Source organism: Podarcis melisellensis (genome assembly GCF_964234715.1).
Source record: "Podarcis melisellensis genome assembly, chromosome: 7".
Taxonomy (NCBI): domain Eukaryota; kingdom Metazoa; phylum Chordata; class Lepidosauria; order Squamata; family Lacertidae; genus Podarcis; species Podarcis melisellensis.
The window spans coordinates 88,515,454-88,532,324 of record NC_138539.1 but is presented as its reverse complement, the minus strand read 5'-3'; the positions used below and the strand labels follow the sequence as shown (position 1 = coordinate 88,532,324).

The 16,871-nt window shown below is 44.4% G+C and overlaps 1 protein-coding gene across 1 annotated transcript in view; it reads right to left on the bottom strand.

Moving 5' to 3' along the window:
• Positions 1–10,220: 10,220 nt before the first annotated feature.
• The window catches only part of SORCS2 (sortilin related VPS10 domain containing receptor 2), a 119,839-nt gene continuing 113,188 nt past the window's right edge, over positions 10,221–16,871 (bottom strand). The window contains exons 27-28 of the mRNA XM_081917757.1: positions 14,060–14,139; positions 10,221–13,771 (exon numbers count right to left, since the gene is read on the bottom strand). Coding sequence (XP_081773883.1) covers positions 13,748–13,771; positions 14,060–14,139 — 104 coding nt within the window. The 3' untranslated portion in view covers positions 10,221–13,747. The remainder of the gene's footprint in view (positions 13,772–14,059; positions 14,140–16,871) is intronic.

Below are 16,871 nucleotides of genomic sequence, written 5' to 3'. Positions count from 1 at the left end.
CCCTCAGGTGCTACAGCTTTACTGATTGGAAAGATAAGGAACACTCTTTACTGCTGCAGCGCTTTGGTGGCTTTTGACACCAAACTGTTTTCTTCTCCTTGGTTTCTTCTTGTCCTTTTTTTCCTATTTAGTGCTTGGATTTAAGGGGCTTGTTTTCACTTCTGGCAGTTTGTTTCTTTTTGCTTTCTGTGTTGCTCTGGTGCACAATGGCCCTGAAAGCTTGCACACCTTTTTTCCTCAGATCACAAAAGCGATGAGGGAGGAGCCCTTTCCCCGTGGTTTCCTCCTTCTTTCTGCCACCACAGCCACTAGCTAGCCCTTTCTACATTGATTGGCAACTCTGCCCTCCTGGTCCATGGTATGGCAGATGGAGTGGGGCCTCTACATTTCTAATTTTATCCCCCAGATGGCTGCTTGTGTGTAACTGAGGCAGTTGGTGGACTTTGCCTATTCCTCCTCCTGGTCCACAGTGTAGCAAATGGAGTTGAGAGCTTATAATTTGCAATCAAGGGCTGTGGCTCTCTAGTCTTTCTGTCTGTGTTGTGCTTCTCTGACAATTATGGAGCCCCTAACCCATTCACCTCCATAAGTGATGATAAGAACGAGGATTTCCCCTTGCCTTCCTTCCCAACCGTTTTTCAGGAATAGAAGGTGGATGATGATAGGAGGGAAGAATTTATGCAGGATGAACCTTTTTCCATGAGGCTGTTTCAGGAGGCTAGTGCCCGCACCCTGAAACGTAAGATAATTAACTGCTCAACCTGACAAATCAGTCACTGAACCAGAGAGGGATGTGTACAGTGGTGCCCCGCAAGACGAATGCCTCGCAAGACGAAAAACCCGCAAGACGAAAGGGTTTTTCGGGTTTTGCGACGCTTCGCTAGACGATTTTCCCTATGGGCTTGCATCGCAAGACGAAAGCCCATAGGGAAATCTCGGGGACCTTTTTTTAAATGCTGACGGTGGGGAGCAAAGCCTTTTTCCCCCCTCCGGACTTCAGAAGAGGTCCAGGAAGGCCGGCGGGGGCGAAAGGCTTTGCTCCCCACCGCCAGCATTTTAAAAGCGGTCCGGGATAGCAGGGAAGCGCTTCCCGCTATCCCGGACGGCTTTTGAAGGCAGGCAGGGGGGGCCAAAGACTTTTGCCCCCCCTGCCTGCCTAACAGGGGGCTTTTAAATCGCCCCGGGACTGTCCGGGGCGATTTAAAAGCCCCCGGACGGCTTTTGAAGCCTCCCCCCGCCGCCCGGCATCGGGGCAGGAACGCCTCCCCCCGCCGCCCAGCTTCGGGGCATCGTCCCGATGCCGGGCGACGGGGCGAGAAAGCCTCCCCCCGCCGCCCGGCTTCGGGGCATCGTCCCGATGCCGGGCGGCCGGGCAGCAACGCCTCCCCCCGCCGCCCGGCTTTGGGGCATTGTCCCGATGCCGGGCGACGGGGCGAGAAAGCCTCCCCCCGCCGCCTGGTTTCGGGGCATCGTCCCGATGCCGGGCGACGGGGCGAGAAAGCCTCCCCCCGCCGCCCGGCATCGGAACCATGTCCCGATGCCGGGCGGCGGGGCGGGAAAGCCTCCCCCCGCCGCCCGGCTTCGGGGCATCGTCCCGATGCCGGGCGGCGGGGCGAGAAAGCCTCCCCCCCGCCCGGCTTCGGGGCATCGTCCCGATGCCGGGCGGCGGGGCGGGAACGCCTCCCCCCGCCGCCCGGCTTCGGGGCGGGAACGCCTCCCCCCGCCGCCCGGCTTCGGAACGATGTCCCGAAGCCCGGCGGCGGGGCGGGAAAGCCTGGGCGCGCTTGCAACTCTCCGCAAGGAGCGCTCCTCCACAAGGAGGTCCTCCGCTGTCCCGGGCGATTTTAAAATGCCGCCCGCCAGAAGAGGTCGGGGGAAGGCGGTTTCCATAGGAACGCATTAATTGATTTTCAATGCATTCCTATGGAAAACCGTGCATCGCAAGACGAAAAACTCGCAAGACGAAGAGACTTGCGGAACGAATTAATTTCGTCTTGCGAGGCACCACTGTATTTGTTAACTAATAGCCATATCCCATCCAGCTTCATGTTGGTTCCCTCAGTGCTTAAGGCAGTAGTTAAATCTGAGCTTGATGCACTCTAAAAAAAAAAAATCTGCCTTAGCTAGCAAACTGTATGACTTGAATCCTGAATTCATGGCATATAGTCTTCTCCTATAGACAGACCAGTTTTAAATCTGTCCTTACAACATCTGGTTCCCAGAAGGAAATGCTCAACTTTGGGACACTACTGATAGGAGAATTGAATATGCCTTACTAAGACCCATGATGCAGTGGCCCTCTCTATGAGAGCTGCCTGCATAGCATCCTCATGTGCTCGAGCATATATTGCTTGGTTTGAGGATCTGTTGCAATCTCCTCCTCAATATCCAGCTCGACAGCAGCAGATTCTTGCCAAACTCCTTAAAGCTCAAGTATGGCAAATGCTTCCATGGATTTCATGCAGTTTGCAGCTAGAGCAATGACATCCAGGTAGCTGTAGATGCAGTCTGTGGCTGAAGTCCTGGAATGCTGGTGCTGCCACTAAACCTTTCCACTGAACCTTTTTCAGGAGGTCAGCTTTTTGGAGAAGCGGCGTTGAAAGATGTAAGAGAAAAATCCCAAAGAGATGACAAGCGCCCAACCAGGCGTTTCTTCCGACTCTTCTTGCTTTCAATCCTTTCACTTCCAGAATAGGCAAAGGGATGTCGGGTTCAGACCTCAATCCTTTAGACAACGCTTCCAAGGCAGGCAAGGGTTTCATCGCTTCCCAACTTTTTCCAGTATCAAAGCCACAAAACAGTAAACCCAGTGGCAGGTCTGTGCCCCGGGTGCGGGGACCGATTCTTTCCCTCCTCGCCTGGCAGACATCAGTATCCAATTGCTGGGTTTCAGAAATTATTTCATAGAATTCATTTCCGTCCCACCCCCCCACCCCCCAACGTTTCATTCCCTTGCCCTTGCCAAGAAACAAAGTACGTTTGCAAGCTGTTTGGACTTGTGTCCGCCATCTTCTGTCTGTGGAAGCTATAGCGTCTGTTCCTCAGATCAACACTTTCGTGGTTCCTACTCCATATTTTTTGTTGTGCCAAAAAGAGATCCCCCAAAATGGCATCCTGTTCTCAATTTACGCTTCCTCGACCGCTACGTGGCTTACAAGAGATTCAAGATGGAATCTCAGAACTCAATCTGAGAGTCCTTACACCACAGAGATTTCATATTGAGTATCGATCTCTTATGACACATACCTTCACTTCTCACTCCATCCCACACATCAACAATATCTTCAATTCACCCTAGGCAACCATCATTTTTCAATTCAGAACACTCCCCTTTGGCCTCTCCTCATCTCCAATAATTTTCTCCAAAGTAATGCGCTCGTGGCACAGCACACCTCCGCCTCCAGGGGGTCCATATTTTTCCCATTGGCGCCAGCATCCCTACTCCCAAATCTACACTTCAGGTAAGACCAAACATTCTTTCTACATATTATAACCAGAATATGGCCAGTTCTGATCAATGCAAAGCAACTGGACCAAATTCAGCCTCATATTATTACTATTGTGGTATATGTTAAATCCTAGCAATTGTGCATAGAAAGGTTATAGTAATAATTTATAATAATTTATTATTTATACCCTGCCCATCTGGCCTCTGCATGTACTCTGACTCAGAGCCTTAACTTTACCCCCGCAAAAATAAAGACAAAATCAAGGGTGTCAGACAACTTTTAATAAAGGAAATTTTGTGGTACAGTTTCTCAGAACAAATGCAGATTTGCTGTGGGATACAGCAATGACCTGCTTACATATTTTGATGTAGATGTGCATAAAGCTGCATTGTGCACCTTATGCACTTATTTATCAAATCAGTGGCTGCTCCTCATTCAGAGTCTTCAGCTACTTAGATTGAACTATTGATTGTGCAATTGAACCATAGTTAAGTGTTAACATAAAGTCTCTTCAAATGTTTTAGTTGCTGCTGCTCAAAACCAGAACACATCACTACAAAATTGCCACTACAAATATACAAAAATATACTGGCTCCTCCACCCTACCCACCCTCTAGCCAGTCTGGCAATCAAGACTCCTCTTTCTTCCCACCCCTTATGTCCCAAGAGACCTGGCTAATGTTATCTAAAATAGTAATAGGAAAGTGTGTCTGGTATTATCACATCAAAATTAGGTGAGGCAGAAGTAAAAGTTCGGAAAACTTGTGATGGTTAATAAAAGCATATAAACATATTGAACATATTTCTGAAATCTGAGTACAAATCACTATTAATAAATTATTCCTCATGCTCCTGGACGTTTGGAAGGTAACTTACACCTTCATGGCCTGTATAAATAAGCATCACAGTTGACTCAAATCTACATGCAGGAGCTGAAAGCCTTTAGTGCTACTGTATTTCCATATAAAGAGCCGCAAGCATTTCTCATGAGCCTAAAGTCTAGTTCACATTAATAAACAAATGTCATGGTTACTATAAGCATAGCGGCTTGCTGTGAGGGTGCTGTGATAAGAGGGCAACTGAAAACTGAATGCATGAGCTCTCAACAAATATTTGAGAGGCAGGATGTCATATTCTCATCACTCAGGACTGTAGTCTTAGAAGTGCCCAGACGGTAACAGTGGCCAAGACCACCTCCCTCCAATGCTATCCAATAAGAGCGGCACTTCCGTTTATCAGGAACCTAGCAAGCGTACATCAATGGACTAAAAGAGACTTACCGGTTTGCCTTCAGGGAAGATTCAGGCATGTCAACTAGTGCAGAATGCATTGCATCAGTCACCAGAACATTTAGAGTCTTCCGCATTGTGTACTCATTACCTTCTGGATCCAAATTCAAGGCTTGTGATCTTTGAGAGAAACACCAGGGTCAAACTGTCTAGAAAAGCATTCTCACTTCTTTTTCTTAGTAGCTGACCCTTCTCCCAGATCCGCAGCTCCTACCTGAAGACTCCCAGAAGTCCAAGCCTGAGCACTTTTTGGATGCATTGCAAGATTGTCTTAATGGAATTGTTCAGCATTCAGAATGAGCTGGGCAATAATTCTAACAGGGCATATATGCTAAAGCCTAATAATAGATGCAATACTATACGGAAAGTTGCAGCACTTAGATTGAAGATTCCCTTATCTGAGGCATTGTTCATACTGGTGTGAAGAGCAAGTCATGGAAGAAGCTTGTTCCATGGAGTTTTGTAGTTAGATGCTTATACTAAAAACTATTTAGAATATCAGCCAGGGCAGGCAAATTGGCTGGTGCCAAGCCATTCTGGCTGCTCATCGTTTTATACATATAATTTTGGAGAAATCAAATTAATTCCTCACTTGTAGTTCTAACTAAGACAGTGGGCAGCAAGAATTAACGAAATAAAGCCAACTGCAATGCACACATCTCTCTTGCCAAAGCCCAAAGGGTACACACACAGTGGATGAAATCCAGAGTACACTAGGTGTGCCTCAGTCCCATTGGAACCATCAGAATGAAAACACAAGACAGTTAAATCTCCACTTTAGCCACACCTTACTTTGGCAGGATTGCTTCACGGTTCCAAAAATGTTCTCAGGGCAGATTTCTGACAAGCCTTCAGGGGTTGGGGTAGGAAATTCCATAAACATGAAGCAGCTATTGCCTCTCTTTCTTTCCTTGATGTTTGTAGGTAGTGCACAGATGGAATCTCTTACAGAAATGCCTCTTGAGGAAAGACAATAGCACAGCAAGAAAGAAGAGTGTGATCATTAAAGAGGCCTGTGTAGGCTTTTGGCCAGCATTAGTATGTGAGGGGAAAGACAAATCTCTCTCCCTCCCTCCCCCGCCTTATCTTGGGTTATTGCAGACTAAAATGGGGAGGCAGGAGTCCTAGGGGAGAAACCCACCCTTTGCTTCCCTGCCAACAATGAACCACAACTGTTTATAGCAGTTCTGGGACCCAGGTTCCACACGCACATCACCAGTACCTCACAAACTACTGAAAATATACACTCTAGATTGTTGTAACGCAGGGCTGAAAGAAAACTCACAGGGTGCTAACAGGAGTGACCCCCTTAATCCAGGTTCCTGGTGCCTACATGCTCAAAGACTGGAGGTTACTAAATGACAATGATTGAATGAGCCAGTTTACATAGCATGTTAAACCATCATGGTTTACAATGAATGGTGAGAGCTCTGCTCTTTCACTCACCACCTAGTTTGAGTGGGAGCAACCAAGCACACTCCTCCCTAGTTCAGTGTTAGGTCTGAAATGCAGACTGAGCAAAACCACAATTCGCAAGCCAAGAATGAACCACAACCTATGGTTTGGATGTGATGCTAATCACCTTGTGTTGCAATCATAGGCCGAGAGGGGAGGAGGGATGTCTGAGCCTTCTGTGAGTTAACAGTAAGCCATCAACTACGAGTGAATGTGAAGCCATAACATGCACTGTTGGCCTTCATCCCTCTAAGTACATGCTGCATATTGCATGTGAACGATGATTGAAACGGCTAGATTCAGGTAGGTAGCTGTGTTGGTCTGATGCAGTCAAAATATATATAAAAATAAAAAAATTGTCCAGTAGCACCTTAGAGACCAACTAAGTTTGTTCTTGGTATAAGCTTTCGTGTGCCTGCACACTTCTTCAGATACACTGAAACAGAAGTCACCAGACCCTTATATATAGTGGGAGGGTGGGGTAGGGTCTTTCTCAGGAGGGTAGTAGGAGATGGGTGATTGACTCAATGGGTATGGTAAACCTGTTGACAACTGTTAACAACTACAATTAGTCCTAAAGGAAAAAGCAAGGGATAGTATGCAGATGATTAGCATATATAATGAGACAGGAATCCAATCTCTCTATCAAGACCAGGTCTCGCCATAGTTTTCAGTTTAGTGATAAGTTGTAATTCAGCAACTTCTCTTTCAAGTCTGTTTCTGAAATTCTTTTGTAATAAGAATTGAAACTGGGCTAGAAAAGTAGCAGGAGGCAAATCCTAAGCAGTCTTACTTGCACCTCAGTTCACAAATTAATGGGTTTGGTCATTTAATTTTGATAATTTAATAGCCCCGCTCTTCAGGCCAGGGGCTTCCTGGGTGTCTTCTGTATTTCACAGAATCATAGAGCTGTAGAGCTGAAAGGCACCACAAGAATCATCCAATGCAGGAATCTTTTGTAAAACATGGAGCTTGAATCCACAACCCTTAAAGAGTCTTATGCTCTCCCGACTGAGCTATCCCAGAAGACTTTTCAAAAACAAAAAAATGCATATGATATCACATATCAAATAGGAGTAGATCATACCCTCCAAGTGTCCCAATTTTCCAGGGACAGTCCTGGCATTCCGAAAGCCATCCCAGCTTCTGATTTGATCCTGGAATGCCCTATCCCCCCCCCCAGCACCGCTGCCACTAAGCTGAAGGAGAGGAGGAGCCGGCACTTGTCCTGAGCAGCAGCTGTGGCGGCTGCTGCGAGGGAGCATCCCGTTGCCTCTCCAGGGCCGCTGTTGCCAGTCTCCTCCCTGGGCAGCTTGTAGAGGCTGCAGGAAAGTGGGAGAGGAGGAGAGGCGGCTGCCCCTGAGGCCCAGCCTGCCTGGCACATCTGAGGGCAGGTCGCCCAGGACAGCAGGAAAGGGAGAGGAGCAAAGTGCATGGAGTCTTGATTTATTTTTATTTTTTTAATGCTTTGTGCATCCACATCTAATCTTTCTCAAATTTATTTATTGATGTGCATTTTACTTTTTGTAAGCATACCAAAGAATAAAATGAAATAGGGATTAATAGGGTTTCTCAGAATGGTGGAGGGCTTGTGTGCTGTGTCCTGTTGGTGAAGTGGTGGCAGCACTTCCCTCTGTGGGTGGGAGCACAAAATGGGGGTCAAGGAGGGTCAGTTGGTTGGGGGGGTGGAGTGAGAAATGTCACTATCTGGAGCTGAAGAATGTTGGAAGGTACGATAGATACATCGGTGAAATAGGCAGTGAACACCACACAGGTGATGTTTTGCAGATTTTAGAGATGTTTTGAAGCAGCAACGGCTGTCTTGTTTGTTGGTGCATAGCTTTTTTCAAAAGGATGATGATGGATAAATACTTAGCTTGGTTCTTGCTCTGAAGTATTTAGAAAGGGCTACGAAACTTGATAGAAACACAGACATCCGAGTCCACCTGTCCATAAAAATCAAAACTATCAGGAAATATATGTTTTCTAGTGGGGGTTATCTGAAAGCCTGTCTTCTTGTTATGTATTTTAATGTACAAAACACACGCCCCCTTTCTCCCTTTCAATAATGTTTTCTCTGTATTGGTAGTGTTCTGGAAAGAATCTCCAGGTGTAGTTCATTCTTGCTGCAATAACCACCCATTTTCTCTTAGTCATCAGAGAAGGTACATTCCAGTCAAAGCATCTCTAACTCCCATTGCTTTCCATAAAGAAGACTGAACTAATATGCTAATATCTCCCACTGAAATCAGTGGAACTTTAAAATAATTAATTTCAATTGAATTTGCACCAATTAGTAATTTGATCAATTATATTAATTTCATTGTACTTAATTGCCTTCCCACAAGCTTTTCAGTCAGTTAATTTAAGATGGATTCATTTCCCCTTTCAAAATGTCAATTTTCATCATAATTATGAACAGAAAGATTATGAACTCTCCCAAGATGCCTGAGTCATCTCTTTAAATCAGAAGAAATTCTTGGATATATATATATATTGGATATATTGTCAAACTCTAAAATGTGTCAGCTCTCCTGAAATTTTCCTTCCACCACAGCATCACCCAGAGATAAAGTGAATGGCTATAGGGATGGCAGTGTTTTTAGAGGATTCTGGCAGTGAAGAGAGATGTGGGTGGTGGCAGCCACTTCCTTTGTCTCAATTTAATCCATGGAGCAAATACCATGAGCTGTCACCCACTACCTACAAACAAGATGACAAAAGTTGTAGCAGAAGTTGAGGTAGCTGAGTTTTGCATTTGCTGTCACTGGTCTACTGGTGTCTACTGGTCACCTGCCTCTGCTTTATGCTGCTCCCATGGTTCATGAATTCAAAACAGGCATCTCAGAGCTTAACAAGCCTTTTGGCAGCTGCAGACAGTGGCGTGTGCGCATGCGCATGCTATGAGAAACAGGGTGCAAAATGAAAGACATGAAACTGCAGTACATACCTTAGGAGAGGTGAAAGTTGCAGGTCACCACAAAACCAATGAGACACTGCTGCTTCTGTTTAATTTTCTTAAGCCTCCACCTTGCTTTATGAAAAGAGGTGCTCCCTGCTAGGCGGCTTCAAAATTTCCTTACGCCTTCTCTTAAAAGTCTGGACAGTGAGTCCCGGTTATCAACTAAGGAGTGGAATCATCAACCCTTTCGAAAGGGCTGGGATCTGAGCTGCCCCTTCTCGTCAGGCCTCCTGAGTCTTGTGCCCAGCTGGCCCAGGACAGCTCACCACTGCTCAAAGCATCTATGCCTGAGCCATGCTTTCACATTGCTAGTATCCCTACCCTTGCTTCTTCCGGCCACCCTCACTGTGGGGCTTTGCACCAGGCAACAGATCACGGAGCATCTTCTTATGATTTATATTATGTCATCAGTGTGCATTATGCTTTTGCAGAGTAAAAAACAAACAAACTGCTGCACCAAGGAGTTTACAATCTAATATTAGACACGTGCGGGAGACTAGCTGCCAAATCTAACAAATGCCTATTCTTGCCAGTTCGAAGGGGCTAATACCACAGAGCTGTTTTGTTGAGAGGCAGAAAGTCAGACCTTTAAAAAACATTTTCCTTCTTTTCTTCCTTGCTTTTTTTGACCAGTCTTGGATGCAGACATGTCTCTGTTTGCTCCAGCCTGAAGCTGGCTGTACTGTAAATATAAATATTTTGCCTGCAAAGGTTTGACTGTTGAACCAATGCAAGATTATAAGGAAGTAAATTATATTTTAAAACTTACTTCCCAAGTTGTTGCCTGATTGTTTGTTAAGGAAGAAAGGGGAAAGCCAGCCTACATAGTTAGCTGGATTTGCTCAAAAGGCGGCTATACATCCTAATTCCTGTGCTTCAATTTAGCTGCTAAGGATGGGACTTTAAAAATCTATTCAACCCATCCCACAACATGGAGGAAGGAGGCAAGGGTAACAGGCATCCTCTTATTGCAAACACACTCATCTTACACAGAAGTAAATGTGACTTACTTTGGAGGCAGTGGCGTTAGGATTGCAGCCTTACCTGTCAATAAAAGAACTGCTAAAAGATTCCAAACTTTTTATTACACAGGGGAAAAAAACCTTGCAATCAGTACTGCTCCACTCCACTCTCATATAGGGAGAAGATACAAAGCTTGTTCACATGTTACACTGTACATAGGTACAAGCTGTCTTTACATATGTACAAGCGTTTTTGTGAAAGAGTGTACACCTCAACTATTGTGCACACAGATTACACACTCCTAGGACGCTACATGTGAGTAGCTGTACAAGTGTACAGCTCAACTATTTGTGTACACAGGTACACAGATTGTACACTCTTTGAATGCAATGTGAAAACCCCTATTGTGTCAAGATTTCCCTGCTGGCATTCAAGCAGAAACTCACCCACAGTTCCCAGCAGTTTATCTGGCAATGGAGAAAACATCTCGCTGTGACTGCTATGCAAATATATATATTAAAAAGCACAGCAAAAGCTATATCAATATTATGTGACTTCAAATTGTCAGAATCTGAACTTTCTTGCAATAAGAGTCCAACCCTTTTAATTTGTCCCCCCGCCTCCCAAAAAAATCTCCCTCCATGTTTGGAAGAAGGAGCACTTACAGCAAAGTTAGAAAAATGTTAACTCTGCATTGCACTTTATCAGCCAAAGTCAAGGTTTTTTCACACATGCAAGAAAAGATAGAAGGTGATGGAAATGAAAGCTCAGCCACTTCAGTAAAGGGGACTGCATATTTGCCCATGTTCTTTCGTATGTGCAAGGCTTCTCTCTTCACTAAAGAATATAAGAAGCAGGAGTTCCATGTCTGTGCACAATGCCCATGGAACTCTAGGTTGGAATAATGGACTGTAACTCATACCCAGCATGAACAGTACACCTTATAAAAACATTAAGGCAGGCAGAGAAAACAAGTGTGCGTTTACAGTAAATGCATGCTAATGTTAAATAGTGCTCAAGTAACAAATCAAAAGCACAAGAACCAAAACATCTCAAAACAAACACACCATTTAGCTTCTTTCTATTCCCTGTTTAGGGAAGTTTTTAATATTTAATGCTGTATTGTTTTTAACACTTGATTGGAAGCCGCCCAGAGTGGCTGGGGAAACTCAGCCAGATGGGCGGGGTATAAATAAATTATTATTATTATTATTATTATTATTATTAGGGGAGGAGCAGAACTGGAATTTCCTGTGTGTAGATTCAAGGTGGGGATTTTCCATTCCAAGGACGAGAAGCAATATTTTTCATGAGGCAATACTAAAAATCTAGAATTAAGAGTTAGCACTGGACATCAACTGACTTATTAGCACTTTAAATACAGTTGTTCTAATAATCCACTTCTCCAGAAAATGTTCCAAGAAACTATTGAATGCCATAAAATTTAATTTTGCTGGAGTCATAACACAGACCAGTTCCCCCCCATTTTTAGTAATCCGTTATTGAGCTGTGCGTATGGGACCTTGTGTTCTTCTAAACAGGGGCTTAATATTGTAAAGAGGTTTTTTAAATATATAATTTATTGGATTTTTCCAGAAAGGGTAAATCCTGATTATCCTTGAAATAAGAGTTGGCATTTGATACCAATCGTCATGGAAATGCTGTGAAAAATTTGCACACATGTGAAGCATAAACACCCATCTGGGTGTACCCCATAGACCTGTGGTGATTTGCCTTCCTCATAGGGTTTCTAAGATTTCTGAAAAGTGTTGTCCAGCCTGGTGGACAGGAATTCTATCCTATATCCTACCTGGAGAGGTTTTGCTGTTTGCAGTGCCAGCAGTACTATGAACAGTGCAATAAAGTCCTTGGGACTCCTCATGCCCATGTTAAGCACTGTGCAGGCAAAGCGGCAGTCTGCATGGCTCCTTCAGAAGCAAATGTCCGGGGCATTAGTAGGTCTTGCGGCATCAACAAAGACAGACTGAGATCCTGAGCAAGTGGCAAAAAGACACAATTCATTCACAGCAATGTTATCATCCATTTGGATAGTCAGTTCCTGAATGCATTGTGCTTAACAGTTCTGCAGGATTTAGTGCTCACAAGAGGACAAAATAGAACATGACAAAATGGAATGTGCTTTCAGCAAAAATAAACATTGGCACCTTGGAGACATAATAATCTAATACATACAATACTAGTAAATGTGACATAACTCATTCTTATTTATGCTTGGTTATCCACTGCTATTCAGCAAACCTAAGGTAACTCTGCTATTTCTTTGTAAAAAGTGAGACAATTAGAAAGATGCTCAGTGCCTAGTTCCAAGCAGTGTTGTGGTTCATTTCCTACACAAGACTCTCAGAGCAAATACAATTAGATGCAGGTTTGGCTGCAGCCTTGCAGTTCCTGCTCCATGAAGTTACTTGGGGTAGAATAAGCAAACACAGCATTTAACTTGCAAACCTTCAAAACAAGAGTAACCATCACAGGAGACCATTGTCCTGCACACAGAAATAAAGTCTAGCTCAACGCAGGTCTCAGGAATGAAGCATGACACCTAGGGGTAAGATTGAGAAAGTGCAATCATTTCAATGGAATTAATTCTCAAATTTAATTCACCAGATTGTCAGACACATCCAAGGCAGTGTGTTTTTTTCCAGTTTGTTCCGCCCCACAGTAGAAAAAGGAAAAAGACTAAAATAGCAAGTTCCAAGTATGCTGCTTTGACAGTACTATCCTGAGACAGGAATGCTTGTATAGCTATAAAAATAGAAAGTTTAAAAAGATACAAAAAAGGGTTACAGAAATAAAAAAAGTAATTACACTTGCTGTTATGGGGACCAAAAGACAGTAAGGCAGCCCAAGCTGTATACTATATAATTATGTAGGTTGCAAACTACCAGTCAGTCTAGTGGTACCCACTTATGGAAGGGTGGGTGGTGTCTGAAAAGGAGGAAACCTGGTCTGGGAACAAAACAAAGCAGAGAGTTTCTTAGTGGTGATGTACAAAAAGCTGTGAGACTTCCCACTTCAGCATCACCCTATACGATGTTTTCACACAGCTGCTGCAGCCTGAAGGACTTGCACGGGGCCTGAAGAGGGATGCTAGTCAGTCATCAACGTGTCTCTTGACAGTATCTCTCTGAATTCTTCGGTTGTGCCACATCAGACCCAAGAGTCTCTTCCTTGTAAAAGGAAACTATTCCCAACATTCCACCAGATTTCTGCTTCAACTAGCCAACAGCTTTTAAAACCAGTCTTCATGGCTCAAGAACTGCAGCCTCCTACTTGATACTGCCACAGTGAGCTAAGTGCTGTATGCATTCAATTAAATGAACATTGAGAACTAGAGACACGGGAGACAGAAAAGGTGGCTGCAAGTGTGCCTAGGGCTACAGATCTGCTATCTTAGTTTGAGGTGTAAAAAAAGTCCACAGCCATGGAAACAAATTATATTATCTTTCTCTCCAAGTATTACACATCTGTGCCTATCTTCAAGACAACTTCTCCATCCCACCAGTAGTTATATCTTCAGAGGGAGAAGGAGGGACCCAACAGAAGAGTCTATGTGTTCATTTGTGAGTATCAGCTAATCAGGTAACTGTGCTTCTCCCTGGAATTAGTGCTCAGAACCATGCCTGAGAGATTGCCTAGGGAACAGAAAAACAAAGCACATTGATTAGCAAATTACAGGATTTTGACAGGAACCCCACCCCCATCTATTCCAGGAACAATTCCACCAAATGGGATGGTGGGTTTTATCAAAATCACATCAGGTGAGAGTGGTGCAGCAGTTTTGTGTTGCTAAAAATGTTGGCTTTCGATGAACTATTGGGAATCCCTATAGTGTTGAGCCAAGTGACACCATAAAGTGGTTTTGGGGGAGGAGGCAAGGGAGAAGAATGGAACCATAGGCTTCCTTTTAAGATGACACTGACCTGGGACTGGACACTGACTGCCATCAGCAGTAAGGGAACTCTGTAGCTGTTCAAGTTTCCACCTCTCCCAGAAGGAGTCACTGCAAGGTAATGGTGTGGAGAAGTCCCAAGGTGGGGTGGCGATAAAGTAGGCAACATAAAATATATAAAAACAAAAGAAGTGGATGGGTGAGTCTAGAAATATGCCACTGTAAAAATTCCAAAATTATGAGAAGAGAGAACAGAAAGCTAGGATTTGTTTAGTCACACTACGCTGTAAAACAGAGAAGGGTCTGTTCAAACTGTCTCAAAGATGAGAAGGGAATCCCTATGGCAAATCTAACATTTGTCACATGTATTTCAGATCCTCATCGGAGGAAGCATCCCCTGCAGTTAAGCTAAGAAAATTCTACAACAAAAAGAATGAATGGAATAATTGAAAAGTTTCCTTACACCATGGCCCTGACCTGACCATACATTTGCACTAAACGGCGGGGGGGGGGGCATGCAGGCAGCCCCAGTCAATCAACAACAAGAGTACCAATCACCTGGCTGGGAGGGGGAGGCGGGGCAGGGAAGGCTTAATCCAAATCCTGCTTCCCCCTTCAGAATAGTAGTTCTGGTCTATCATCTAAGCAGGGCTGGCCTAAGGCACTTCGGCATCTGAGTCGAACCACAAAATGTCCCTGCACCCAGCCAGGGAAGAAGGGATGAATGAAGATCTACATCAGGAACAAGGGTGGGAGGAGACCAGCAATGCCTCCTATTCGCCAAGATGCTGCGGTAGAGGCAGCATGTGTGTGGGGGGGGGGAGACGACTGCTGAGGAGGCCCCCAAGGCATGTGCCACAGCTCTTGCTGCTACTATGGCAGCAGGAGGAGGCCGAATCTGCACCCCCCTGTGGATCCTGCCATCTGAGGCAGCCACCTCCCCTTGCCTCATGGGAGGGTCGGCCCTGCATCTCAAGATGCCACGAGGGTGCTGGGAACCAAGCCTGGCAGCTGTTCCTCATCCACCTAAGGATGCTGCACTCATGTTTATAGGTCCTTGTGCTGAATCAGAGGAATCTCTCTCAAAAGAACAGCATGTCACTAGATCTCGAAAAAGGGAATGTGCATCAAACCACTATTACGGCTAATTAGCAAAATGGAGGCTATAGAAACAAAAATAAAAAACAAAAATTCTGGAATGGACCATTCACCAGAAAAATGCAGTTTCAGATAGGGTAGGGATGATATTACTATGAGGCTAAATGTCCCTGGCATGGGACAGAAGGAAACACCATTGTTTGTGCTAGGGTTGCCATACATCTGGGGAGAATTTCCGGGATTTCAATGGTGGAAGTGACGTCGGGGGGGAATTTCCAAAAAGCGGCAGTTCGTTCTGGATTTTTTACAACATAACCAAAAAATAGTTTTTCTAAAAAAAGGGGGGGCAATTTGTGTGGTTTTGGATTTTCACTTCTTGAAATATGGCAGCTCTTGTTTCTGCTGACTTTCCATGGATTTTCCATGGGGGTTGGGTGGAAGGCTGCCAGTCTTGGGCTGCCCTATGTTTGTTTATAAGTTTTCTTACCTGCACTTCACCATAAGGGCACAGGGCAGGTTACAACAAATCATGAAAGCTGTGATAAAACATGTAAAACTATTCCAGCCCGGCAGAAAGTGATGTGAATGCATCTGAACGTGAGAATTCATTGGGTTCATTTCAGTCTCAGACCAAACTGCAGCAGGTATTGTCAATGCCATCTCATCCGCCTGTTCTGATTTTGGACTCAATCTCAATAAGTTAGTTGTACAAGTATACAAGGGTTGCTCAACTATAGGGTTCAAGCACAAATCAGGGCAATATATTAGACCACCATTGTCTACTGCTAATCCCACAGTTGGCACAATTAAAGGCATCATAAAAAATTTCCCTAAGAGCATCCAAAGACTAATTCCCAACATACCAATGCTATGTGAAAGCTGGGGGATTCAACAATGAAAGAGTATCTGTGTGTTCGTAGAAAATTACCCCTTATTATCATGCAACTCAAGCAATTAGCAGGACCAGGCAAAACCAAGAGAAGACTTTTTGTTCCAGTTGTGTGCATCATAGACAACAACTTGCATTGTTTGTCTTTGGATTCGCTAATTATCTCACTGATGTCCTCTTTCATTGATGAAACTTTCATCCCATTCAAGAACTTTACAAATTTGAAAACTTACTTGGTATGAATTGTTGGCAAAAAGACTCACAACTTGTGCACATTTAACTTGTGTGATCACAGTTTTACCTGCTTTACAGCTGGCCAGCTGACATTGCACAAATTAAACACAACTTGTTGGTGCCAAGGGTTTTCTGACTAAATGTGATTTCAGTTTTATGCGTACCCCTCCCACCACACCCTGGGAACATTGCCCTCACACAAGCTGTGAGTCTACCAAAGAAATATAACCATCACTGGGTGATGTTTGTAACATGAGCCTTACTGAACTACTGGACCACAACAAAATGTGCTCTGCTATTAAAATGGTCATTCTCATAGCACTTTCCCTCCTAGTTACAAAATGCACAACTAAACAATCCTTTGGCACATTGTGGAGGGTGAAGGCAGGGCTAAAATCGACAATGAGTCAGGCTTGTGTTTGTTGAGTGTCCATAGATAAAAATGGAAGAGCTATCCCAAGGATAAATTCATAAAAGACCATTGACAACTTCACTTTTTGTTTACAGAATGATCCACCTAGTACTGTATTTTCTTTAGTGTCAAGGACAGACAACCCTCTTCCCATATCAGCGAACCCTGACCCGGCAACCCTCATCTGAGGCCCACAAAATATCTTGAAGG